A 26,593-nucleotide genomic window follows, 5' to 3' on the forward strand; every position below is an offset into this window, starting at 1 on the left:
GGTTAACATAGTAGTTTCATGTTTTCTGTTTCATTTCAAGGTATCAATGCTGTAGATGGATGGAAGAGGCTTCCCACAGGAAGGTGCCACCAGTCAGTTGTGCCTATGTCCCTTTGGCTGGAAATGCAGAATATGAATTGATTAGTTCTCTCCAAGCCATTGCTTAAAATATAACATGTTTTGGATCCAATACACACATTGTTACAACTAACACAAATTCCTATTAAATATTAAAAGTAGTTCTGGTTCATCAATCAACGGGGAAAACATCTTCTCCGAAAAACTTGGAATAAATCCAAGGACCAGTTTTTACCCAAATATATGGGTAGCACAGTTTATCACATAGAAACTCCATTAATCATCTGATTTTCTGAATCTGAAAATTGAGACTATTAAAATATTAAGATTTCAGAGATTTCAAGTCACATTATAATGATAAGCGTTATTCATAAAACTTGTTACCTTTAAGAAGGTGGAAGTGGCAAACCATACTTCTTTTTTTTCCTTTGCTGTGAATCCAGCCTCAGACTGAGTGAACTGTAATAATTATGAATTCATTACAGAGTCCAGGTGGCCTGCAGTTGAAGATCATCAGCCATTTTTGCCTCACTTAATTCCAGCCTTTTGTTTTCTGCTGGAAAATAAGTGTGGACATTGAAGCTTGAGCTCTCAAAGCAGTTGGCTGGAATACTTTTGTCAGAATACGGTACATTTCTATTACATCAGAAATATATTTTCATCTCTTCTTGTTAAATTGGGAGGAAATTTATGATAGCAATTATGAAGATTGTTTTATGACATTCTTTTGTCAGTTTGGCTTTCTAAAAATCTCTTTTTAAATTATTTCTCCTGTTGAACATAGTAAAACTATTGAATTTCTCTTAAGATTTCCTAATAGGTCAATAGATTTACCCTCCAGTGATACCTATATTATTTCTTTCTCATCTCATCAAAATGATGACAGGTAAACTATATTTTTCCTTAAACACCTATTACAATTAAATTATGCAAATCATTAAATAAAAATCATACAACTTTTCGATAGTTCAACATGAACTAAAATGGCATGCTATTTGGAAATTTAGTTTGAGATAAACTAAAGTGGTGTGTTTGTTGATGCCAGAATGTTCAGCTTCAGTAAATATAATAAGCTCTTGTGCCTTGTATGCACTATTTAAAAAAAGTTTTTTTTATTTGAGTCCAGTATAATTTATGTAAATGTTAACAATTAGAATAATACTCTGTATGCTTTTGTGGTACTGATTTTGAGAATTTAAAGCAGATTACCTTTTAAAACTGGACCAACTAAGTAATTGGTATTTAATCAAAGAGAAAATGGTAATAAACTTTTCAAAATCTTTGTTAAACCAAACATTCAACACAAAATAAACTAGAAGGCCAGAGGATAATGGAATAAAAGATCATTGCAATTACTTATCCTTCCTAAAAATATAGTTTTATATTAATTGTGCTTATGGAAGAAACAATGTCAGCCAAGTCCATTTTATAGTTTGAGTGCAATTCTTTGAACAATAGAAATATCTGCAGTCTTTCACAGATTTGTATTATGCTGAAGAGTTTCATCTGACAATCTGCTTCAAGAAATCTCAGAAAATATGATAACATTTTAACTTTCATTTTAGAGCACATTTTGGTCATTTTAAAAAATACCTAAAGTGCCAGACCGGAACCTATAGCTACTGCTAGAAGTCTTAAAAAAACCAACAGCAGCACAGGATGTATTAAGAATTATATGAAGTCAGGTTTGTTTGTTTGTTTGTTTTTCAAAGCACAGTACTGTTAGCTGTTTTTGTGGACAGGATTCGATTAAGTATTCCCTCTTGTCAAACTGGAAGCTAGGGAAAAAGAGGGATTTTTATCCTTTACTCTTCTAGAGTACTGTTAATGCCCCTTTCCCACAGTCTTTTATATAATTAAATATATGTCAATACACATTAGAATCAGATTTGAAAAAGTTAAAACAATTTCATTGTTGTAATTGTTCCCTTTGTTTTCATATAGTGAATAACCTTTAAAGGGTTGTTTTGTTTTGAATTATAGTAGTTATAATTTTTGGAGATGATTGCATATCTCATTAGATATGCAATATAAATTTATCTGAGTGAACAAAGTGCTAAATAAATAGATCTACATTTTGTACATATTTATATAAAATTTACCTTTAAGTATTTACTTTAAAAAATTTAATGGCTTAACTCGAACTTGAAGACACATACTTCAACTGTCCTTATTGTCCATTAAACTGATAATTTTGATTTTTCTTGTTTTTATAGATTTTACTATATAGGAATCAAGATTTAAGAAATTTTGCATTAAAAATAGTGTACCAATGCTTCATATACGTTAGTTATTTGCTATTATGTAGGGAAGAGGATTGTTATTTCAAAGATATATTAAAGAACAGTTGCATCTGAATATAATCATGATGCAGTCAATGAAGTTCATATCCATGAATTCACTCCTAATATACCCTAATAAAGTGGTTGATCACCTACATTATCTGTCTATAAGAAATTGCCTTTGCACTGACAATGTAAATTATTTTAAGCATAAATTTTCCTAATAGTTTATTAGAGCTACTAATGGCAAAATTCATGTCTTCAATGTGGCCATAACATAGGTTTTGAGGGGAGGGGTGGTGAGAAAATAAGGTATTTACTTTGTAGTAGTTAAGTGATTCTGAGGACAATTAGAAACAGACTATAAAACTCAAGTACACTGTAATCAATAGACAACTATTGGAAATATGGCATACGTTGACAAACACTTAACTAGGGAAATCAGATATAAATCATATTTATAAAAAATTAGGCACGCAATTATGTGATTCATGCTTCAAGAAAACATATGAAAAAAGTGTTACTCCATTATGTTATAAACTAGCGGATTTTCCCTATTTTGAAATACATGTAAACGGGCTCGGCTGATTCTGAAATCGTACTGTATCCTTTGGTATTTACTTATATTGTCAAATACTTGTTTGTAAAAGTGATGGTTCTGATACCTTTGATCAAACATCGATACAAACCTCAGAAAATGGTAAATGCAAAGCAGTTTACGTTGTAAATCATGATGGTGTCCTCCAGCACAACTATCCCACCCACACACCTAGACTACAGATTGTGATCTGTGAATATTTTCACCAAGGTGACATTTAAACAAGTGGATTTTTCACAAATAACACGTGTTTAATATCTTTCTGCAGAAACGTGTTCTTCTAAAGCAGAAAACCACGTGGCTTAATCCCAAATGTTTTACACTTCTTTTCCACATACTTAGCCAGTTCAGCACCGATTTCCTCTTATATGTGGAAGGAGACTATGTTACATACCTGAAGTATTACTCTTTTACAAAGATACCATTAGAATTTTCTCACTGTCTTGGTAAAAATTCCTAGATTCTACTTTTTATTGCAAGTGTTAGCAATATGATCTTGTAACGCCATGAAAAGCATTAAGTAGAAGCCAACATTAACCTAGATTTTACAACTGAGCAATCTGTTCCCCACCAGATTTCCTTTAGAATTTATTACCAAAGGATCTTATTTTGTTACAGAACACAGGAAATTGTTAAACCTTATAATGTTGCAAACCATGCATTTTCCTTTTCTCTTTTCCATAAGATTTTTTTATTGTAGTAGTGCCCTGGCTTGTAAACAGTGGACATCACTGAAAGGATTAAATCAAGTAGGCTTGTTTCAAAGAAACTCCTGTGAATCAACTATGAATATGAAGTATCTCCCAGAACAATGTTGAGTGTTTCAGGAGACTCTGAAACAGGGCACCCATTTTTTTTTTCCTTCCTCAAAATAGTGTCCTTGAAATGTGAGCAAAGAACTATAATGATGCAGTCCAGGTATCTAATAGCTCAATCACCAACACCGCTGAGAATTGTTCTTATACCAGCAAAAAGTTCAAATACAATAATCTGGGCAATGCCAACAGAAGACACTTTTAATCATTTGCAGACCTTTCTTGTTGCAGGAAAGTGAGGGCAAAAACAAACTGGTGAAAAATGTTCAAAAATAGATCTTTTTGATGTTCATAGCCAGTATTCAGTATTTCTGTATTGTTTACAATTGGGGGAAAATGTCTGTTAAGGCTAATCATCTGAGTGATTTGAGTAGCAATTAAACCAAAGGGAAACTTTTAATAAGTTATTTTAAGCCCTGGTTTATAGCTAGTTCCCTTTTGCTCAGGAAAAATAGTACTACTTTATGGTTTATGAAAACCTATGATTTATGTTGCATCTTCCGGGGAAGGTTTAACAGTACAAGGAGCTGAATCCTACCTGAAATTATTAATGCTTAATATATTGCTTCTGTTTGATAAAGGTGCTTAATCAATTGAAAAAAAACGCATAATGCTTCAAGGTAAAATTCCGTTGATTCTGAATTTAAAAAGATACTACAGAATGCGTCAGTTCTCCTGTTGTATTTTTCTCAGTTATGAGAGCAAGGCTATTTTGTCAGTTTAGATTTTGTGTCTTTTTCTGTCAGTATGTATGGCTCCCTAAAGTGTACTATTGAAAACATCTTAAATGAACTAATCAAACACTTATTGTGTGAAAGCTGAATACTTTAAAAAGCAACCTTAATTATAAACTCATCTTGGAGTAGCATGCAAATGTGCTAAAGTTATTTAAAAAACATATACTTAGGCAAGAAGTAGAGGACAGCCCCAGAATGGCTACAATGAATGGAAGGAAAGTCTGTATACACACATATAGCTCAAGAACAAGTTTTTATTATGCATGGGTTTTGCAGTGATAACAAGACACCTGCTCACAACTTACAGTATTTTTTAGAAAAACAAAATAGGTATATGGCATGAGTGAAACAGTTCCCCATTAAAAGCACTTAAAACCTATGACATGGCTAGTAAGATGTAAAATATTAAGTCCCCTTGGGGTCTTGCAAACTTCTATTTCCTAACAATTTGGAAGCCATGATGATAGTCTGAAGGTAAAGGAACTCCAATTTCTTGGTATGATACTAAATAAAGATTCTTATCTTTTGGGAGAAAGAGCCAAAACAGAAGGGTGTGAAAGCAGTGAATTTCCCCTCCTATGACAATAAAGCAAGAGGGCAGATTATATTCATGAATGCTTCTCATATACAAAAAATTCCTCCATACCAGGAAGGAGAGTATTGACCAGTTTATCTTTAAAAAGAAAATGAGTAATTTTGGAGAAATGTAGCTTGTTCATTCACCTACAGACTATGGCTACAAAGCAATGAAATGGACTTCTAAAGAGAAATTGCTCAATTGCTTTTATACTAAACGTTAAATGTAACTAATGCTATAGAAAACTGTTTAAAACAAATGGAAATTGTCTAGTGATAATGTACATGAATCTTGTTTTCTTGGAATTTTCATTCCATGGTGACATTTTTTTAACTTTCAAAACCTGAAATGAAAATTCTGCAGGATTTGGATGTGTACAGTCCTACGTTTCTATAATGTCTTAATAGAAAAATAAATGACAGGTAACATTGTTATAAATGAAACTCATATAAATTACACCAACATAGCAAATGGCATGTGTGAACTGGCCTTCACTACAAAGCACCGACACACAGAATAATCAGCATTTTTCCTATCCCTTTATTTATAAATTCTAACACATTTATTTTATAGACATGAGATAACATATGCATTCATAATTTGATTCCACCTCAGGTTGCCTACCCAGAGGAGCCACTGCATTTGGCAATGCAGATGAAATAGCAAACAGGACAGACATAGACCTTTGAGTTTCTTCTAGTAGAGAGGTGGACAAGCCTTTTTTTTTTTTTTTTTTTTTTTTTTGAAAAGGGCAGGTAGCAAATATTAGAGGCTTCGCAAGCTAAGACAAAATGAAGGACATTATTTAGGTACTCAAGGAAACTTTTCACAATTTTTATTCTAAAAATTGAAAACTCAAAATATCGAGTACAATTTTTTTTTTCTTTTTTTAGTAATAGAGTTCTACTAATGGGAATAATGGGATTTTTTGGCAGGGGACGGGAGGTAACATTTTGCTCAATTTGGGCAGAAAGTTGGTATCCCCTCATTGGAATAAATAGAAAATGTTAATCTCTTAATGTTGATGTGTAATGGGATTTCACGTATTTCATCTTTGAAAATGTCTTTTCACACAAACAGGTCAAGGTACTGCTAAATACTGACACATCCACCCATGAGCATGTGATTTTAGTTAAGCCTATTCACTTGTAAGGCATTTGTAGGATTCATCTTCTTGGTATTTGCCCTTTAGCATGTCATTCATTCAAGATGATTCATTTCCAACAGAAGATTAAGAGGAAACTTTAAAAGCATTTAATTGCAGTTAAATGCTTTTAAAATTTAAAAATTTTCTTTGCACTGCATCAAGGTCCAAAAAACTGCTACAGGAAAATATATCCACTAAAAATGGATTTGGCAATACAGCGCTGTTTTGACTTCTCATAGCACAGAAAGTATATAAAGCAACTTAACAATCTTAAGTTTTAGTTTTTATTGAAATGAATTTACCATATTATGTTGTACCTTGTAATTTCAGGTCAAATTCATTAAGAAACATTTTCAAGTCTGTGGCAAAAGTTAATTTCCAAAGTTACTCAGTGTTAAAAAACAGTGGTTGAGGATGGTTTTTCTCATTCAGAAAAATTTCAATGTCAGCCCAGAGCCCAAAAAATAAAAATAAATCTTTAGCACTGCTAAGCCATTGAACGCCTGTGTGGCAAATCAAATCAGGATATTCAGCTTCTGTTTCTCACAAAAAAAAAAAAATCATGGAACTGAAGATGGTTAAGTCCACAAGAGCAAATGAAGTTAACTGTTGACCAGTTCAGTAACATCAATATTTCCTGTGAAGTACCTGCTGATGAATAATCAAGTGAGTAACTACAGGCTTTAAACAACTTATGTTTTCACAAGCTTTAAAATTTGACCAAATAAACTTTTTTTCTGCTTCATGCATTTTTCCCAGCATCGGTTGCATCACATCTTAGTAGATTCCACTTCAGGTTGTACTGTTTATCAACTTTTTTGAAAATATTCCCACTTGTAGTTCCATACAAATTCTTCGGTCACTTCAAATCCAGCAATGGTTTCTCAAAAAATAAAGCTAGGCAGTACTGACTAGTAAGAGGCAAAGAATTAACAGTGTCATTTGATGTTGTGTCCAAAATCCTCATTCTTCAAACTACTGTTCTCATCAAAGGGCTGATGTCTTAATTTTCTCTGGACACACGTCTTTGGGTTGGTTACTATCTTCAAGCACGATGTAATTCAGCATTAGTAAATGGTTTTCTTTGCTTGGCTAACAAATAGGCTACTTGTAAACATTTTGGTTGCAGCCTCATTTTTATTACTTTTGTGAAATTTTGCTGTGATGTTTGATTTGAATTTTCTAATTCTTCTGACTGTTGCTTTCCCACGAGTTGGGAATATTGTGATGTTAGTCTGATACTGTCAGTCTATTCTTTTACCAGTTATGGTGACACTGCATTATAAACACAATGTACCACCATATAATAAAGTAGTCCATATTCCAGTGTGCCTTGAAAGTGTAACATTCAAAGGTACTTTTCTTGTTCTGAGATACAGGGCATGAACTGGTAGCAGAAAAAGTAATAAATCTAGCAATACACAGGGCATTCCAAATGCTTTCAGGTAATATCTGCATCACCATGATTCTGTAGCTTGCCAAGCGGCAATGTGAAACAAGACACACATACACAGGTTCTGTAGCAGCTACTCAGCTCTCCCATTATAGCAAAAAAGTATCCATAGATAATATGTAAATGAGTGTGGCTGCATTCCAATAAAAACTTATAGACACTAAAATTTGAATTTCATGTAATTTTCAGATGTCAGGAAATAATCTTTCTTTTGATTATTTTTCCCAACCATTTAAAAGCCATTTTTCAGTTCATGGGCCACACAAAAACAGGCAGCAAGCTGATTCTGGCTACGGGCCATATTTTGACAACCCTTGCTCTAGTAGATTTAACAGAATATATGAGTCTGTAATTAATGGCTCAGTAACACTAAAATATCAGCCAAATATCTTACATCTGGAACCTAGACTTTACAAACATTGAGACTGTCTGGAACAAAATAAAAAAGTAAAACTTAGACCCAGTAAAAGTCAAAATGTTCCTCTACAAAAGTTACACTTATACGGTTGCTCAACCTACAATGAGGTTACATCTGAAAAAATACTAAGATGCATTTAATGCAGGCAACAGCATACAGTCCCCCAATTTACGTTGGTTCAACTTATAAATTTTGACTTTGCAATGGTGCAAAAGCAATACACATTCAGTAGAAACTAGAACCCCATCTTTGGTCCTAAGGTGCTCCTAAACTTTTGATGGGGTTACCTCTCAATACACCCACTGTAAAGTTGAAAAATCATTAAGTCGAAAGTAAGTTAGGGATTATCTATACTTTTTAGGGACAGAAGCCAGAAATGATACAAGTTATGAGATTGAGCAACTATGTGGCTAATAAAAAGGCAATCTTTATCATTCCTATTTGAAATCCAGCACTGATTTCTCAAATAGTTGAACAGAATTTAAATATTAGTTTTCTCAGCTAACAAATCACAAGCGAAAAGAAGCTTCACTTCCTTTTTAACGAAGACAAAAGAAGCCAGTTAGAAACTTACTACATTGTGTTAGATTTTTTAAAAAGCCACAGTTATACCAAATGTATTTACTTTGTGAAGTATATCCTTCGGAATAAATGCATTCCTGGAAAGGAGAAACAGAAGTCAGTCCTTAATTAGCTAGTTGAGGTACTCATAAAGAACAAGAATAAGCCAACACTTGAAATGCAGAAAACTCAGATTGATTTTTCAATTAATGGACTAATAATCATCTAGGGTTAATGAAGGAAGTTACTGAATTCTGTTGAGTTGCCCAAATAAAAATGAACAATATCCCCCAAATAAGTATTTCCAAAAGAAAATCACCAGTCATCAACATTTATAAGAAAACATTTTGAAGCCTTTATTTACAAAAGCTTTAAAAACAAATAATACCCTCTGTTTTGCAAATAATGTTTTGTTTAAAAAGGACCACCCAGTTACAGCACTGTAATATCATGAATAAAGAATGTACAAGGGAGACAAACCAATGTGACTAACATTTGGAGATTTGCTAATATTACTGATTGAAGTGTAGGTAACACACATTATAACTTGTAGTCCATCATTTCGGGATAGAGTTAATGATTACCGAAAAGTCTTCCTACACATGCTCTGGTCTGGTCACATATTCTGCATGGCTAAGTATTTCACAGTCTCTTTTGTCAATATATATAAAATAGATTGCAAAGATATACACAAAAAAATAAACAAGCATTACACTCCTCAGGTAATTTTATCAGCTATATATATATATATGAGAATATATATATATATTTTGTTGTTTTGTACCAAATCTCTCCATTATTTACCTTTGTAGCAACTATGAAAGCACAATTTTTGTCTTCTAATTTAATTTGGTACAAAATATACCTAAAGACTTATCTTTGGATTTTAATAAAATTGATTTGTGTAACCAACAAATCAAGAGCATCATAAGAATGGCTACAAAATTTAAAAAAAAAAAAAAGGGTAAATGGTGATGGAATAAAAATAAGCAGATCAAGGGAAGTGTGCTATCATAAAATAACTGTAGCTTCAACATCTTGAGTACCAGTTTCCTGGCAGATAGATAGTAAACATCCAATCACAAGGGATTTTTCCTGAAGGGTGTAAAGCTGGTTTGAAAATTCTTCAGTCACAGAGCAGCCTACACATGCCAATTAGAAACTGACAGACACTAGATGTGCTTGGAAGATTAAACACTACGTACAGAAACAGCAGTTACTAAGCTCCTCAGTAGTTTCTTGTCTAAGTTTCGCTGAATCGACAGTTTGCACAACGCGCTATATTCTGTGGGTCAAAACCAAGTAAATACTGTGTAAAGTTGGCAGATTTTTCCAGCTAAGATCAAGAAAAAACTAATTTTCTGATAAAACAGGTTTAGAGTCAGAAACACTCTCTAAAGTGCAAAACTGATGGTCCACGATCTCAAATAGCTAAAACTCCTGCAGAATGGAAGGGAGAGACGTGAAACAGGGAAATAAATTACAGTCAGTGCTAGTTAATTTAGGAAAAGGGAAAAATAAACCAAACTCAAGTAGGTAAAGTTTATCAAAATATTCAATGATGTAGCTTTCCCCACTCTCTGTCACACACGCTTGCTAACAAGTATATTAAATTAAGGCCAAATTTAACCTGAATGCGTTTTTTTTTTCTTTTTATTAAGATCTGAGATAGGAACGGTCATACTTAGTACTGAAAGGCAGACAATAAAATGGGCCATGAAAGGGGGGGGAAAGGTACTGTCTATTGTTCGAGGGATTCAACCAGAGATAAAACCTATATACAAGCATGTGTGTAGCTCGAAATAAAAATAAAAGGACTATTTCATGTCATGACTGCTTGTTGGCTTCCTCTTCATATGCATTCCCTGTGCCATTCTGTACATAGGATGAACCAGAACCAAGGCCATACAAATGACCACAATATTTGGCATCATCAATATGATCTTCAAAGAACATCTAAAAAGGAATTTTGAAGAAAAAAAAAAGATAATTTTAACCAAAAGGAACCACTTGTAATTTATATTTCAGCAATGTAAGTACTGACTGTTCACTGACAATAATGATGGCTCTTTTCTATGGTGTTCCTTTGAGGCTACACATTTCAGTTCAATGAGTAAGACTAATGTCCTCAAAAGTACAGAGCTCAGAAACCAAAGAAAGAGACTACAAAAAAAGTGTATAAATGCATGTCTTTTCCATTTAGACCATTTTTATAAGAATTTGTCATCATGGAAAAATAACTATTCCATTAATTTAACAATACTCAAGAATGAAGAAAGCCAATGATGGTGGGGGGAAAAAAGTTTAGGTTCATAAACTGTCTTAAATCTGTATGCAAGGCTGAGCTGGCTATAAATGATCAAACCATAAAGTCATGGACAGTAAAATCCAAACATTCACACTCTATTACTGTCCTTGAAGAAGCCAAGAAAAATAAAGATAAATTAGTGCCAGAAATCCACCTTCAGTTAAATAAACCATTAAGACATTTTTAAAATGCAAAGCTAAAAAATCCAAAAGGTTGTTTCAATTATCTAATGAAACAATTGGAAGGAGTCCAAAACAAAATATTTACGTGTCATGAATGGATAGTCCAAATCACTTCTGAAGCAACAACACTACTTAGCAAAACAGCTTTAATGCTATTATCAATACATTGCTACAAAAAGTTTTAAATTCAAAATATACTCAAATCCACAGCGAATTTTTGCAAAAGGGAAAACTTATAGTCAAGAAAAACCTCACTTGTTTTTTGCACAACCAATTTTCCTGTTTACTTATAGCTAGGTGTATCTGTGCATATCACTTAATTACTTAGGAGTAGATAATGGGTTCATTAAGTTTCATTCTTCCATCCCTAACATTTTATACTCAAGGAACTGATCTCTGCCTTTTGCCGTTTAAGGAGGGTTTTCCTAATATGGTTTCTGATGCAACTACTACGTTGGATTTATTTGATCCCTTCGGAATTCAACCCCCCTTTTAAGACTCAATGCAGTAAAAGAGCCTGAGTGCTTCTCTATAAAATCTTCAAAGCACTGAAGAATGACATGAGCAAATAATATATTTATCACCAGTTTAAACCTTAAAAGGGGTCATGCTAGAAGAAACCTAATATAAAGATTCCTTGCCTTGTAGAAGGAACATCAATGGGAGTCAGAAAACAACTCTGGAGTTCTCCCACTAGTAATGTGTTTAATCATGGAAGTTATTAGCCTGTTTTCTCACCTGAGAAATAATATGGTTGGACCTACATGACTTCTCAGGTAGTTTATGTTTTAAAATTGTTGGTTCTATGATGAACATGTTCTCCCAGTTCCTTCTGAACTACATTTCAAGATGACTTATTTTTGAATACTTTTAAGTGTGGTGGATGTGACTCATATGGTATCTCTAATTATATCTTTACTTAGTAGGTACTTGTTGCCCAAAATCTTTGGCCACAAGATTTTTAATGTTCTCAACCTAACAACCAACTGAGAAAAAGGCAGTGATGTCTTCATACTTCTCTCATTTTGAAAAAGGCCATTCCTGTGAGCAATGAATCAGATCCTGCCTGATGTTGTGGTCCTATCCGTTCCAGCTCTAACTGTTCTGCCACCTCCTGTAATCCACCCTAGAAAAAATAAAAAAATTGCTTGTCAAGAAGAAAAATCTTACAAGGCCTAAATTCACAAATTATAAACTTAGACGCTGACCAAAATAAAAATAAACTTTAGTATGTAAAGGTGAATCTTATAAAGATTGGGGGGAAGAAACAGAGAATGTGAATTACTAATGTATTTGTTGAATGCGGAAAAAGTATCATTTAATAGAAAACAAGATCCTAATTGGGAAAATGTATTTTCATCATGTTTTAGGGCATATGACAGGTAAATACTCTCCTAGATATGGGAAGGAAGCAGACCATATATAGGGTAATATTTATCAAGTACACTCATAGTCTATCAATCCAGTAATAATTATAAAACTGAAAAGCTAGTATAACACCATTTTTTTCATATTTTCTTAAACTTCCCACCATCCATTTGTAGTTTTCACTTAATTTTTACAAAACAAAGCCATTATGAATAATCATTAAGAATATGCTAAATGCTTCACTATGGTTTTGTTAGTTAAGACGAGTATATGCACACAACTCCTTAGAGTGGTCTGCTATAATCCACCTATGTTAATACTCCTAAGATTAAAAAAGAAAGATGAGAGTGGAAAGAGTGGAAAGAAAGAAAAAGACAGTAACAGAAGGAAAGAAAGTGGGAGGACAGGGAAGGAGAGTAAAGGGAGGGGAGAATAAGAGTAGAGAGTGAAGGAAAGAAACACCAACAACAAAACAAAAATTCTTCTCTAACTTGTTAAGGCCTCCACCAGCAAAATGGCCCTTCTGTGCATCACAGCTTGAAACAAGGCTTTGCACAGCAGTTGCTTCTGCGCTAAAAATAGCACAAGGATTAGGTATCATTAGCAGCTGCTTAGGAGAACAGAACTAGAACTGAATAGAACAGCATGGCTGACTATAGGTCAAAAAGCACCTTTGTCGTTAACCTGAATTTTAACACAGCAGCTTACTCAGGACACATTCAGAATATCTGTACTTAGAAACTTCCCAGTAACAACCACATGATGAGCAATAATTTGGTTCCCTGTTCCTGAAAACTATCATTATACAGACATGTCAATTAAAAAAAAAGTCAGATGAAAACATGTAGGCCTCAGCATGCAGTGCTTTCACAGGGTGGGCTGAGTTTCTCAAGCAAGGGATACCCTACTGCAAGTTCACTTCCTGGAAGTCCCCTCAAATTACACAGAAGTCTACTGCTACAAACATAAAATAATCTTTCTTGAAAATTTCTCTAGTCATATGCTGACCATATCATGTATTAAAGGTAAACACTGGCCAAAAGAAAGCTTCTCATCTTCAGTTATCTGTTAAGACCAGCGTGACCAACATGGTAAAACCCCAACTCTACTAAAAATACGAAATTTAGCTGGGTGTGGTGACGGACACCTGTTAATTCCAGCTACACAGGAGGCTAAGGCAGGATAATCACTTGAACCTAGGAGGCGGAGGTTGCAGTGAGCTGAGACCACGCCACTGCACTCCAGCCTGGGCGACAAGAGCAAGGCTCCGTCTCAAAAACAAAAAAAGAATTAATGTTTAGAATTTAAAAATACATGTTATGCAGCGTCAAAATGTTACTACTATCTAGGCAGGACCTACACATTTCCCATAGTACTTAACTGTAACAAGCTGACATCTTTTGGCCAGAGAAGAATCTTTTAGCTATATAGTTTAATCCTAGGAACATTATCCTATCACTAGAACTGACAAAATAATTTCTAGCCAAGATAAGCCAAAAGGAAAGAAAAACTTTTGCCACACTACTGAATACATCTGCATATCGCTGGCCACCTTAGATTCCACCTTGTAAGAACAGATTCTATGCGTCTTGGGAGAAAGTAACAACTCACACTGGCGTGCATATGAGAGCCTCACTGTCCTCAGATTTTTGTTTTGGTTTGTGATTTTCAATCTGGCAAGCAGTGACAAGAACCGGCCCTAAGCCTGAAATTTGTTGAAAATTCTGCCTTCTGCCAAGACATACTGAAGCTCTGAAAAAAGGATTCCCTACAAATTATGTATGCAAGAAAAAAAATCACATGACCGGATAATATAATTGCATTCACTGTAATACTTTAAAATATGGTTTAAAACAACATCCCAGCCTAGGCTCTCATGACAGTCACTTGGTCTGAACAGTGTGCTGCTGTAGATAATGCCATCCGAAGCCTTACTTTGAGATTTTTGCAGCTCTTCATGAGGTACTTCACATCATAAATGACAGGAAAAAACAATCGAAGGATCTCAAAGAAGTCAAGTTCTTCTTCAGGCAAGTTAGAGTTGGTTAGGATTTTGATTAAGTAGCCAAAGTCGTAACCGCTATAAAAGGGTTAAAAGAATAGAGAAGAGGGACATATAAATACTATAAAGATGAAAAAAAAAAGTTTTTCTGATTCAAATTTAAGCAAGTCACACTAGAGCCCTCCCAAAAACATTAAAGAGAAGTGCACACAAGAACAGAGAAAACAAACATATTGAGAACTATAATGAGAAAATGTCGTCATCTTACAGTATTAAGAACTTTATCACTTTATTATTCAGAGATATCAACACAGACCTACACTACCAAACCAAGCCTATGGTCAATAAAATACTATTTTGTTGATATCTGAATAGAGAACACCAAGAAGAGTATCAAGCTGCCCACAGATGTCTCAAAATATTTTTTAAAGTAACTATGGAAATGGAGAAATAAAGATGAATGGAAACTTGGCCAGAAGAGTTAGCAAAGGTAGCAAGAGAACTGGCACTTGGTAGACAAAAGTAATGCAAGTCATCCCACTTTTACATAAGGTGGTCATATACTTTATCCAAAGAATAAGACTGTAACAAGGTATTTTCACTTCTCTTAAATGACTGTGTTAAGTAGTCTCTCCCTTTTCTTCCTTCACAATTCTCTTCCTTTCACTGTGGCTCCCTAAGAGTCATTATTAATGGAAATGCTGCACATGGAAGAAGTGAAGGGTAGTAAAAAATAACTACTCTCTTGATCATAAAATGCAAACTCCTACACTCTCAAATCCAAAACTCTTCTCCCTTTGTCCGGCCTTTTCCACAGCTTTCTGTCTCCCTACACTCCCAGGCCACTTAGACACGTCCGTCCCTTGTCTACCTTTCCTTCCAGGACCTCTAACAGGAAGCCTATATGACATTTGCTCACTAACATTAAAAGATTATATTAGCGCTTAGGATTTATAAACTTCTTAAACTATTCTTTATTACTTGAAATTAGACTATGAGGAAAACAACTAATGATATTTAATGGAATAAAATCTTCTATCTTGATAAATATTCAAATATATCAGTCTAACTTAGATTCTAAACTCCAAGAAGACATGAATGAACCCTGTTTGTTTTTGTTCATCTTAATACCCAGTGCCTAGTGCACTGTATTTTGTCAGAGTATTTTTTAAATGAAAGGGTATGTCATATACAGTAAAAGGGTAGGGCAATACTTTCCAGTTCTTTTGCATCTTCATGTCTAGGGAAGAAAAATGACTAAAAAAAAGGTATTTGTATCAAGTCTTAAGTTATGTTTCCTAAGGTACAAGTTCAAGTGCAGAAGAGACAAAAAAGATGATAGGTAAGAATGAGTGTGTTCAGTACCTACAACTCAACCATTTCTGGTTAGTACACATCAAAGTTGCCCACATCACTATAAACATCCCACAGATCAGAGACAGAAACTAAACCATGCAGGAGACTCAGATTTAAGATACATGTGTGAAGTGGACCAAGTATGAGAGTATTAACATCTATGTAACACAATGCTTTTTCAAAACCTAACAAAAGCCAATATCATTCTGAAGGTTACTTTTAGTCCCTGGAACGTCAGTTTAGTTTACTTAGATGGGAAAACTCTTTTTCATACGTGGAAGTCTATTTCACAAAATCGGAATAGTTTCCTTACCAGAAACACTCTTAAATAATCTAGTTTCATAACAATAAAGAATTTAGAACCACCACTTATTGAGAATTTACTGTTTATAAAGTATTTTGGTGACCATTAAAACAAGTCTTCAAGCTATTTCTTCTAAGGGATGCCTTATCACTTTAAAAAAAAATTAAAATCCACCTCCACACCCACCCCTAGCATTTTCTTTGCTGTTTTGAGATAGTACTTATCACTATCTAACAAATCACAACGTGAACTCCATTTTTAAAAACTGTCTGCCCACCCCCATGAGAATATAAACTCCATGAGGAAAATAATTTTCATCTGTTTTATTCACACCTTAGTTCCTAGAATCTCATCTCAGTGCCTGCCATATGGTAAATACTCAATAACGTTGTGTAAATGTAAATGAATGGTTTCCCCCGTAGAACATTAAAAACTAAGGTGTAGAAATAGTAAAAGAAAACCCTGGGTAACACCAATTCCAAATGGCACCGCTGGATTTAAACCAGGGTCTTTCACTTTTTAGAGAACCCGTACTGTTTCCACTATGCAACATGCTTCTCACAGGCAAAAATGGATCCCATATTTTAAATTAACCTTTAAGTAGACCAACATTAGCCTCCTAAGAGTTAGGAGACAACTCTATATGGCAGTCAACTCTTTCCAGAATTAAACCTGAAATTGCTAACATAGTGACCCAAATAAGTGTGGAGCAAGTATGAGATGGAAAAACAAATGCCATTTTCAATGTAGTCGTTTTACCTATGAAATGACAACCATTTGACCCCTTCACAGAGGACCACTCCAGAAGTCATAAGAAGTTCTGCAAAGTACTGGGTTTCAATTCCTTCCTCCTCATGTTTTTTAAACTGGATACCAGATGTTGTTAGTAGCTCTATAGAGTCCTGGGCATACATGTCCTCCCTGGCAGAAGAAAGAGAAAGAGAACATTCAAACATGCCATTACTTCAAACAAGCTGTTCTTCTGCTTACATCTATAACTACAGTGCCAGAAAAGAGACAGAGGATTGGCTTGAGTCCACCTGTTTCAATGCTTTATATATATGCAAGAAAAATGCAATTTAAATACAAAGGTCATTATTTCAGAAAAGTGTTTCGAATAAAAAATCATTCAGAGAGTCCATAGGTGCAATTTTAATCGTTTTTCTATTAGCCTTTCATACTTAAATACATTTAACTGGGTTTGGAAAAGGGTCTCCTATTCACCAGGGGCTACCGTCGCAAAGTGACAGACAAGTTTTCTCAGAGACTCTTCAGTCTCAGCAGCCACTGTAATGCTCCCAGATAGAGCTGCAGCCATAGCTGTGGGGCATATGCCCATCTCCCGTGCTCTCAGCAGCACCAGTAAGGAGACCCAGTGGAAAATGTCTCATGTGGATGAGTTAAACTACACTTCATCTTAAAGAAGGAGATGCCTCCTTTCACAAATGATGAGCCTTGCAAATGCCTCCAATAAGCAACACTGTATAAAGTTAAGGACTGTACTGTAATAGCAATAATTTCTTCTGCCAACGATCCTATTCCTAAAAGACTGCCTTACAAAATCAAGCCAGGAAATCTAAATATAAACCAATTCTTCAAGATTTCACTTAAGCCAAAAAGAAAGCCATCTCCAACCACAAATATATGTGTATCTGAAATATTAAAAGTTCCCAAAATATATCTGTATCTGAAATATTAAAACAAAAAAGTTACCAAAATACAGATACATTTTTGAGAATACGTGAAAAAGTATTTTTTTATTTACTTTTTAAATTGTAAGAATACTGGTTTCTACCTCTTGGCAAAAGGAATTCCTATTAAACACTTGACAAATCTAAACCATGGGGTTCATTTCACTTGGGCCAAAAAGTATCGTTATGGTTAGTCCTTTAGAAATCAATTTATTTCTAAATGTCTGAAAAATTACAAAACAAACAATGGAAATATTTTAAAAGAGAAGGAAACCACAACAATCACGTAAAAGTCAGTCTCCCCTGGAAAATCCTTTAGGAAGGGTAACAGAATAAACCCAATGAAGTAGTTTCTTTTTTTTTTTTTTCCAGTGAAACCACAGCTTTCCTATGCTAAAAATATGTACCTCAAAAAATTAGAATCTCATTCATCAGGTCCCAGTGCTCACACTGAGGCATGCCTTAGCAACTATAAGCAATGAAAGGCATAAAAAACAGATTCTTCTCCAGGTGCACATCATTCTTGGCCATTTGCCAAGGTATAGGTATACAAGTAGTTTAGACCTTTTTCTCTTAAGTTTCCAATAACACCCTTCACCTGTTTACTTGCAGCATATGGCTTCACCCCATACCTGCTTTACAAAGAAACATCAGATTAATATTCCTGTCTTTCTTTACATCTACGTATGTGAAGATCTTTCTTACTTAGACTCCAAAGACAGCTTGCCTCATCGCCAAAGCTAATTGCTACCAATGCCTTAGACGCTATTCCATGCCATTCCTCAAAGGACTTGTCAAGTGCCTATCTTTATCCTAACATACAACTCCTTAACTAACTCATGAACACTCAAATATGTCTGTGTATTATCTGTAAAACAAAATAAAAACCACTATTCTGTTGATTCTGCTTTCCCTTCTTGAGACAGGGTCTGGCTGTCATCCAGGAAACAGTGGCTTGAACACGGCTCACTGCAGCCTTGACCTCCCGGACTCAAGCAATCCTCCTTTTGCAGCCTCCGAAGTAGCTGGGACTACAGATATGAGCTACCATGCCTGGCTAATTTTTCTATTTTTGTAGACAGGGTTTTGCCATGTTGCCCGAACTGGTCTTGAACTGAGCTCAAACAATCTGCCCACCCTGGCTTCCAACTGGCCTCCCGAAGTGCTGGGATTACAGGAATGGGCTACTGCATCCAGCCTTCCTTCTTATGGCACTCTCTATCTCCTTCTTTACACTGCCACTTTCCTTAAATGAAGCATCAGCATCCTTTCTGTTACCACCAAACCCAAGGTGCCCTGTAATTTCTACTATCCTATTGAATTATTGCAATCACCAAAAGTGATTTTTCTTTTTTGAGACGGAGTCTCACTCTGTCACCCAGACTGGAGTCAGTGGCATCTCGGCTCACTGCAAGCTCCACCTCCTGGGTTCACGCCATTCTCCTGCCTCAGCCTCCCGAGTAGCTGGGACTACAGGTGCCCACCACCACACCCAGCTAATTTTTTTTGTATTTTTAGTAGATACAGGGTTTCACCGTGTTAGCCAGGATGCTCTCGATCTCCTGACCTTGTGATCCGCCCGCCTCGGCCTCCCAAAGTGCTGGGATTACAGGCGTGAGCCACGATGCCCAGCCTAAAAGTGAGAATTTGTTAAAAATTTGTTTTAATTCTCTTTATCAGTGACATTATTTCCACAGAATGCTTTTTTTCTTCACAGCTCATCAGTACTCCACTTCAATTTTCATGGATGTATCAACTCCAAATTCAGTTTGGAGAGAATTCCCATACGTTACAATTCTAATTCTTAGACTTTGGCAATAGAGAGAAAACAGAAGAGTTACAAAACACTGAGTTATAAAGACCATGACCAACTTTCCTCAGTACTAAATCCCTAGTGTCTAGCACTGTAACTGACACTCATTCTAGCCACCCCATTAAAAAGTCAATTTTTATCTTTCTTCAAAATTTCCAAGATTCTCTTCACGGTGCTCTCTCTATATTAGGCATTACTCGTTTATCTTCCAAATGACTTCTTCTACCTAATGTTTTTCACTGTATCCTTCTCCTTAAACATCTCCTAACATCAGTGTAAATCAAGCTTGTCCAACCTGCAGCCAGTGGGCCACATGTGGCCCGGCAGGGCTGTGAATGTAGCCCAATACAAATTTGTCAACTTTCTTAAAACATTTAGAGATTTTTTTTTCTTTTTTTAGCTCATCAGCTATTGTTAGCATTAGTGTATTTTATGTGTGGCGCAAGACAATTCTTCCTCTAGTGTGGCCCAGGGAAACCAAAAGATTAGACACCCCTAGTGTAAATGGTAGCAAAACTTGGTAGTAAACTTTAGCAGTCGTTTTTGAGTAAGAAAGAAAAAATGTCACTTACAGGCTGTACTAAGAAAGCAGTTGTTACTAGAACAAAGGTGTTTCTGGAAAAGGAAACTGTCAATTTTATCCAAACTGAGAAGCTGATGGGTTACCTCCTTCTCACGTGCTGAGATCACAATAGTATCTAATTTAAAAACAATGTTCTAATTCACTTGAACAAAAAGTTAACATGGAACAAATGAAATGGTAAAGCACTAATTTTAATAAAGGTTTATCATTTGAGAAAAAGGATAGGAGGCAATTTTCAGTGTTTCACAGATGTAGTTCTTATAAAAGGTTTTCAGTTTGAGTGGAGTACTTTTCACCCTTTATAAATAGGGTGTTCAATCTTTTGGCTTCCTTGGGCCATACTCAAAGAACTGTCTTGGGCCACACATTAAATAAACTAACTTAAACAACAACAAAAAAATCTCATAATGTTTTAAGAAAGTTTACGAATTTCTGTTGGGCTGCATTCAAAGCCATCCTGGGCCAAGGGTTGGACAAGTTTACTTTACAAGGTTCTGTAGACTGTGCGTGTGTGTATAGATACAGGTATTTTTAGAGACAAAGTATCACTCTGTTGCCCAGGCTGGAGTGCAGTGGTGCAATCTAGATCACTATAGCCTTGAACACCTCAGTTCAAGCAATCCACTTGGTTCAGCCTCCCTGTACCTGTAGTGCTAGCTACCTGTACCTGTACCTGTAGTGCTAGGACTACAGGTACACAGCCACCATGCCTGGCTTAGTTTCAATTTTTTTTTTTTTTTTGTAGAGACAGAGTCTATGTTGACCAGGCTGGTCTAGAACTCCTGGCCTCAAGCAATCCTCCTGCCTTGGTCTCCAAATGGAGAGTATATTATTAAACCCAAAAGAGTGAAATGGAGAGTCAGGCTAAACACAGTGTAATTACAAGCCATACTACTATACCACAGGCATCATTACTCTGCTTTTCCTAAGCCCTACTTTCGTAAAATTGTGTATACTAAATATCTTTGTTTATCTGACAAAGAACAGGAAGAAAGAATTCATACATTGGCACTACCATTAATTGCATACAGTTTCTTTCACTATTTTACCTACCAGATATTAGGATATATGACACAAATGTAGGATGTCAAATAGAAGAACAATGCAATATTGCAACATACAGTTAAGTACTCACTCAACGTTATCAATAAGTTCTTGGAAATTGCAACTTTAAGCCAAAAGATGGATAACGAAACCAATTTTTACCACAGGCTAATTGATAAAAACAAGAGTTAAGTTCCTACGGCATATTTCTGGTCACAAAAAAATCATCAAACTTCTAGATAAAGACCAAAATACTTCTAATATTAAACAATGAAATAAATGTGAGCCATATGTAAATTTAAGAACGATTAATAAAAACAAGATAATTATTTGCTCCATTATTCAGTTGAGGGGTGAAGAAAGCCAGAGCCTATTCTGGCAGCTCAGGGCACAATGTGGGAACCAACCCTGGTCAGCATGTCATTCCGTGGCACAGTGCACTCACACAGATACACCTACTCACTCACACTGGGACAACTTAGCCACACCATTTCACCTAACGTGCACAGCCTTGGGATGTGGGAGGAAATCAGAGGACCCGGGAGAAAATCCACACATACACGAGAACGTGCAAACTCCACTCAGGTAGTGGCCCGGGTCAGGAATCAATTTTATTTTTTATGAAGGTTACCATAAAACAATGTTGAAGAAAATGACATTTGAGGTCCTGCTGTAATAAGAATGTATTATTTTATTTACCCAACTTACAGTTTGCAAATAATCTGCCCCTCTCCAAAAACATCTAAAACTTCCTTTAGCTATCAAGACTACTTCTATTAATAATACAGAAATATTATAACTAAGGAAACTGGGTGAAGACCCAGGGCTTGAGTTAGAATGAAGATTCTGACATATGATAAACACCAGGTTCAAGGATACTACTACTTCTCCTATATGTAAATTAAGAGAGCTTTTGTGGATTGAAGTGGCAACATAATGATTATATAATACTGACTTGAAAGGAAAACGTACCCAAGGTTCCAGAAAACGTCTTACTGCATTTGACATGTAATCTACTCATAAACTGGAATATGAATGCAACAAAAATCTTCACAAGAAGGATAAATATTATAAAAGGCTATATTTCAAATTGCACACAAAATTTTTGAAAATAAAACTAATGTAGGATTATTTTTTCTATCAGAAGTACTTTCAATACCCAAAGTCTTCCAAATACAAAAAAAGTTGCAGTCATATTTTAAATACAACATCTTTAACATCAAAGTATTTTTTTGGTCCCATAGTAAAAAAGAAAACCATGCTTTTGAAATGTTACGTTTTATATATTTCCAGGATAACTACACCAAATTCACCTAGCATGTCACCATACTTGAGGAAAATCAATTCCTAAGATTAAAGAAAAAAAAAAAAGTCTGGGTTATACAGTTATTTCCCACTTACGTCAAATTAAATTTAAAATTAAACTGCCAAGTTGAAGTTCCTGGAGGGTATTCTCCTTGCTCATTCATAAATGTCAGTCCTAGCTGAATTATCTTTAACAAGTCTACATTACACCGCAAAAGTTGGTATTGATAGTCAGCATTGCTCCTGAATTCTCCAATGGGTCTTGCAACCACACCTGGAAACTCGGTGTCCTGTAAAATAGTTTTAAGATTCATTATGTACTAAACAGTCAAAACTACAATCCACACATTCTTAATTTTTGATGCAAATCAAAGAATCCTACAGATGATATTCTACACATTTATATTCAATTACAAAGTATATTTTAACTAGAAAGAACATCACTTTTTAGAACCATAAAACTCTATAAACTTAATAACCTTTCCTTAAATATATCCAAAAAGTTACTACACGAGATACATGTGATAAATTTAACCAAATACTTACTCTATAACCAAGAAAGGGGGGAAAATCATAAATTCCTGTCTCCCAAAGGATACATGAAATGATGCTCACAGTATTCCAATGCTAAAACCAAGTTTCTTGAAGAACTGGTTCAAAAGAGGGGAAAACGCCCTGTACTTTCCAATTGCTTCTCTGACACAAGGTTTTTCTCAACACCAAAACCCTAAGAAAAACATCATTAGCTTCCTAATTTCTCTGGCTGAAACAATATTCTCTCTATAGTCCACAGAATGCATGTTGTCAAGAATTGCATGCCACCTACTCACTCTTGTAGGATGTTATCACTTCTCTATGTTGCCACTCTTTATCATCTGAGAAATCAATGATCACTATGAATTTCCATTGGTTAAGAAAACAATTTTAGTTCTAATCATGGGTAAGTACACCTTTATCAAATAGTATGTCACCTACAAAGAAACAGTCATATTTTAACCAATCAACTTGCTCCTCCCCAAAGTAATGCATTTGTTTATTTTTATTAAAAATACTGAGACAAAGATACACCGGTTTAGTATTAGAATTCAAACTAGGGCTAGCTAAGAATAAAAACTACCTATCGAGTCACTATGAAATAGTAAAGAAATCAATATTTCTCTAAATTCAGTGCAATTCAACAGCCACCTTATTGAATACTATGTGTTATGCTAGGTGTTGGGAGAGAAAGGATGATTAAAGCACTTGGTTTTTGGAGGTAATAATAATCCAGTGGATGTAGAAAACAGTAGGGTAGCTAACAGATATAGACAGTATAACGGTAAAGAAGAAAAATCATTAACTGGATAGACAATCTAGGCAGACCGAACAGCACGTGCAAAAGCAGACTTGCTTAGTAACACAGTATATTCACAGAACTCCAGTGTTAATTATGAAAACAAACTGCAGACCAACAACGTTTCACTGGCACATCTGATTTTTTTGTTTGAGAAAGAGCACCCTAGCTTCTGGGAGCTCATGTGGTACTACCAACTAGGCTTTAGTGTTGCTAGGAGCAGACCTGGCACTCATAGCTACGCCCTCATGTTCTCCTGTTGAACACAATTTCACAAAAGTTCAACCTCAAATAAGGCCACTCTGTAATCATGTCTGAACAAGGACAAAAAAATAAAAATGTCAAACCACAAAATGACCAAGTATCTCCATCCTGGCTAAATGAATGACTGTTCCTTCTCTGCAGCTTTAACCTCATTCTAGTCTCTCATTTAAGACTTAGTAAGATACCCAATCACAGAATTACCCCAGCTTTCCGAACATATCCAATCCACAGTAAACCCCTGCTTCCCTTACCTTCCCCTAAGACCACCTGACACGAGCCCAAATCCTTCCTAACTCTTATTCAAACGGCCCATGGTTCCCATGAATTCCAATGCGTTTTCCCTCACTGCAATGAGGGATAAATCCAACCTGTCAAATCACAGGTGTATTCCTGATGGATTTTGGCTGGAGGGCAGTGACAAATTTTACTTTTCATGGTGAAATTAATCCCAAAAAATATCAACCAAAAGGGTTGAATTCAAGACTTTAAAATTTCCTTTTCCTCCTTTATATGAAGCGTTTTAAAGATCTGCTTGTGGGCATACCATAGCAACGTAATTATATTTTCGGATAACTTGACGAATTTTCTTCATCTCTTCATCCAAGTTGCAAGCCCAAACTTCACAAATTCTTTGGCTATGATCTACAGTTGCCGCTGGCATAGTGAGGGCACAAGGGAGTCTAGATGCCAAGCATCAAAATGTTATACTTGATTGAAGATTTGTTTCATAAAATATTTTATCCTTTATTTATGTACCTGTCAAAATAAAAAAACAATATGAAGACCAGATATATCAAATCTGAATCACAGAATAATTGAGCCAACAGGAACCTAAGAAGTTATTTATTCAAAGTTCTCGACTCATAAAAAAAAAAAATCAAAATTTAGAGAGTAACTTAAGGTCACACAGCTAGTCTATAGGAAAAAAAGGACTACAGTACAGATTTCCTGGTCCTAATTTCAGTTATTTTAAAATAGCTTTTTTACACATACATACTAATCATATTTTATAACTTTCCACTATTTATCTGAGTTCAACTACTCTGCATAAAACTTTATAAAGCCATCCATTTCCAGACAAAAAATGAAAAATTACTTATTTACATGTGACAAGATCAGATGTTACCATGGCAAAGATGGTGTTTATTTTTATTCCTCATTAATAAAACAACCAAAATCCGACTTGATAACAAGATCTACTTTACTGGCGTTTATTCTAACTAGACTAGAGGGGTCAAAAATGTTTGTAAATGCTCTGAGAAAAAAGTAACAGCCATGAAAATTATCTGAATGTTCGCAGTTACAAAAGGGAAAAAGAACACAATAGAACGTCTAAAACTTAGAGCATATTGCGTGGTTACCAAAGATAGATCTCACATTTCTGGTCTATAAACAGAGTTCCTGTTGATTCTTGGGCAGGGAAATTTCAAATCCTTCTGCATTTTTCGTACAAATTGGAAAAAAAAAAAACAAGAGTAAAAAGAGGGTCTTATGACTGTCTTCTAAACTCTGACGAGTCACAAATGTAACTTCCAATTCTCCAAGTAGAGAAACTAAAGGAGATCCACAGGACACCCCTCCTTTATAACTCTCCCACCCCGATACGCACACACACACACATAAGCACAAAAACACAAAGACTTGGAAAGACCCTGTAGTCTAACATTGTTTTCCTCCACCTCTCTCTCTACTGCAGTCCCAGAAGCCCCGAAGAGACACCAAAGGCCTTCTCATTACTGGAGATAGCATCTCCGTACTGCAGTTTCCCAGAGAAACGAGAGGACGGCACCGAGGTATTCAAGCCATAGATAACTCTCTTCCCTGGCAAAGCGCCAGTGCGAAGGTGCTGATACCACTGACTGGAGCTACACTGACTCCCAAGCACTGCTGCGTGAAACAATACGAAGAGGTGAGGATCTAGGCCACCGCCCTCCACTCCCAATTTCCGTCCCACAGCGAAGCCCCAGGTACAAAGCCTTTGCGTCATCACTACGCGCCAACCCCTTGACAAACCCCCAGCCCCAGTTACCCAGCCCCCAACTCGCCGCCAGGCTCCTTCCTCCGCCAGCCGCACTCCAGCTGGCGCCATCGCGCACCCTCTCAGGTTCATCGTCCCCGCCCCCTTTCTACTTCCCTAACCCGCCCCTCCCCCCGTAAGGCTGCAGCGGATGTAAGATCTACTTGTGTCGCTGAGCTCGCGCTCCTCCTCCTCCTCCTCGCCATAGAGACAGCACCCGGCGGCGGTGGCGGTGGCGGTAGCGGCGGCGGCAGCGGGTGCCCCATAGACACCTCTCGCCCAGCGAAGGGAAAGGCGAGCAGAAGCTGCGCCGCACCGTGCTGCGCCGTCGCTTTTCGCACGTCCTGACGGGGGCGC

The 26,593-nt window shown here is 35.8% G+C and overlaps 2 protein-coding genes across 9 annotated transcripts in view; one reads left to right on the forward strand and one right to left on the reverse strand.

Moving 5' to 3' along the window:
- Window positions 1-2,517, forward strand: part of ZDHHC2 (zinc finger DHHC-type palmitoyltransferase 2) — a 66,178-nt gene extending 63,661 nt beyond the window's left edge. The window contains exon 13 of the mRNA XM_034965693.4: window positions 41-2,517. The gene's annotated coding sequence lies outside the window, so the exon portion shown is untranslated. The remainder of the gene's footprint in view (window positions 1-40) is intronic.
- Window positions 2,518-4,746: 2,229 nt separating this feature from the next.
- On the reverse strand, window positions 4,747-26,581 carry CNOT7 (CCR4-NOT transcription complex subunit 7). Of its 8 annotated transcripts, none has more exons than XM_055116299.2 (8): window positions 25,899-26,185; window positions 25,597-25,655; window positions 24,764-24,975; window positions 22,719-22,912; window positions 16,946-17,107; window positions 14,460-14,604; window positions 12,172-12,282; window positions 4,747-10,622 (listed from the first exon to the last, which is right to left on the reverse strand). In XM_055116299.2, the coding sequence occupies exons 3-8, from the start codon at window positions 24,878-24,880 to the stop codon at window positions 10,494-10,496; spliced, it is 858 nt and encodes a 285-aa protein (XP_054972274.1). In that variant the 5' UTR covers window positions 24,881-24,975; window positions 25,597-25,655; window positions 25,899-26,185; the 3' UTR covers window positions 4,747-10,493. The 8 variants fall into 8 exon arrangements, with proteins under 8 accessions (XP_054972274.1, XP_054972275.1, XP_003823705.1 ...); XM_055116300.2 differs by having other exon boundaries at window positions 25,884-26,185; XM_003823657.6 differs by lacking the exons at window positions 25,597-25,655; window positions 25,899-26,185 and adding an exon at window positions 26,401-26,581.
- Window positions 26,582-26,593: the final 12 nt, after the last annotated feature.

This window comes from Pan paniscus, chromosome 7 (genome assembly GCF_029289425.2).
Source record: "Pan paniscus chromosome 7, NHGRI_mPanPan1-v2.0_pri, whole genome shotgun sequence".
In the NCBI taxonomy this organism is placed as follows: Eukaryota; Metazoa; Chordata; class Mammalia; order Primates; family Hominidae; genus Pan; species Pan paniscus.

What these genes read in the sequence shown, in the direction of transcription:
- CNOT7 (XM_003823657.6), bottom strand. Translation starts at nt 24,880, where the DNA reads ATGCCAGCGGCAACTGTAGATCATAGCCAAAGAATTTGTGAAGTTTGG. An exon ending in AATATAATTACGTTGCTATG is followed by an intron (nt 22,913 to 24,763) that starts GTATGCCCACAA and finishes ACTATTTTACAG; the next exon opens with GACACCGAGTTTCCAGGTGT. An exon ending in AGAGCTGCAAAAATCTCAAA is followed by an intron (nt 12,283 to 14,459) that starts GTAAGGCTTCGG and finishes TATTTTTTCTAG; the next exon opens with GGTGGATTACAGGAGGTGGC.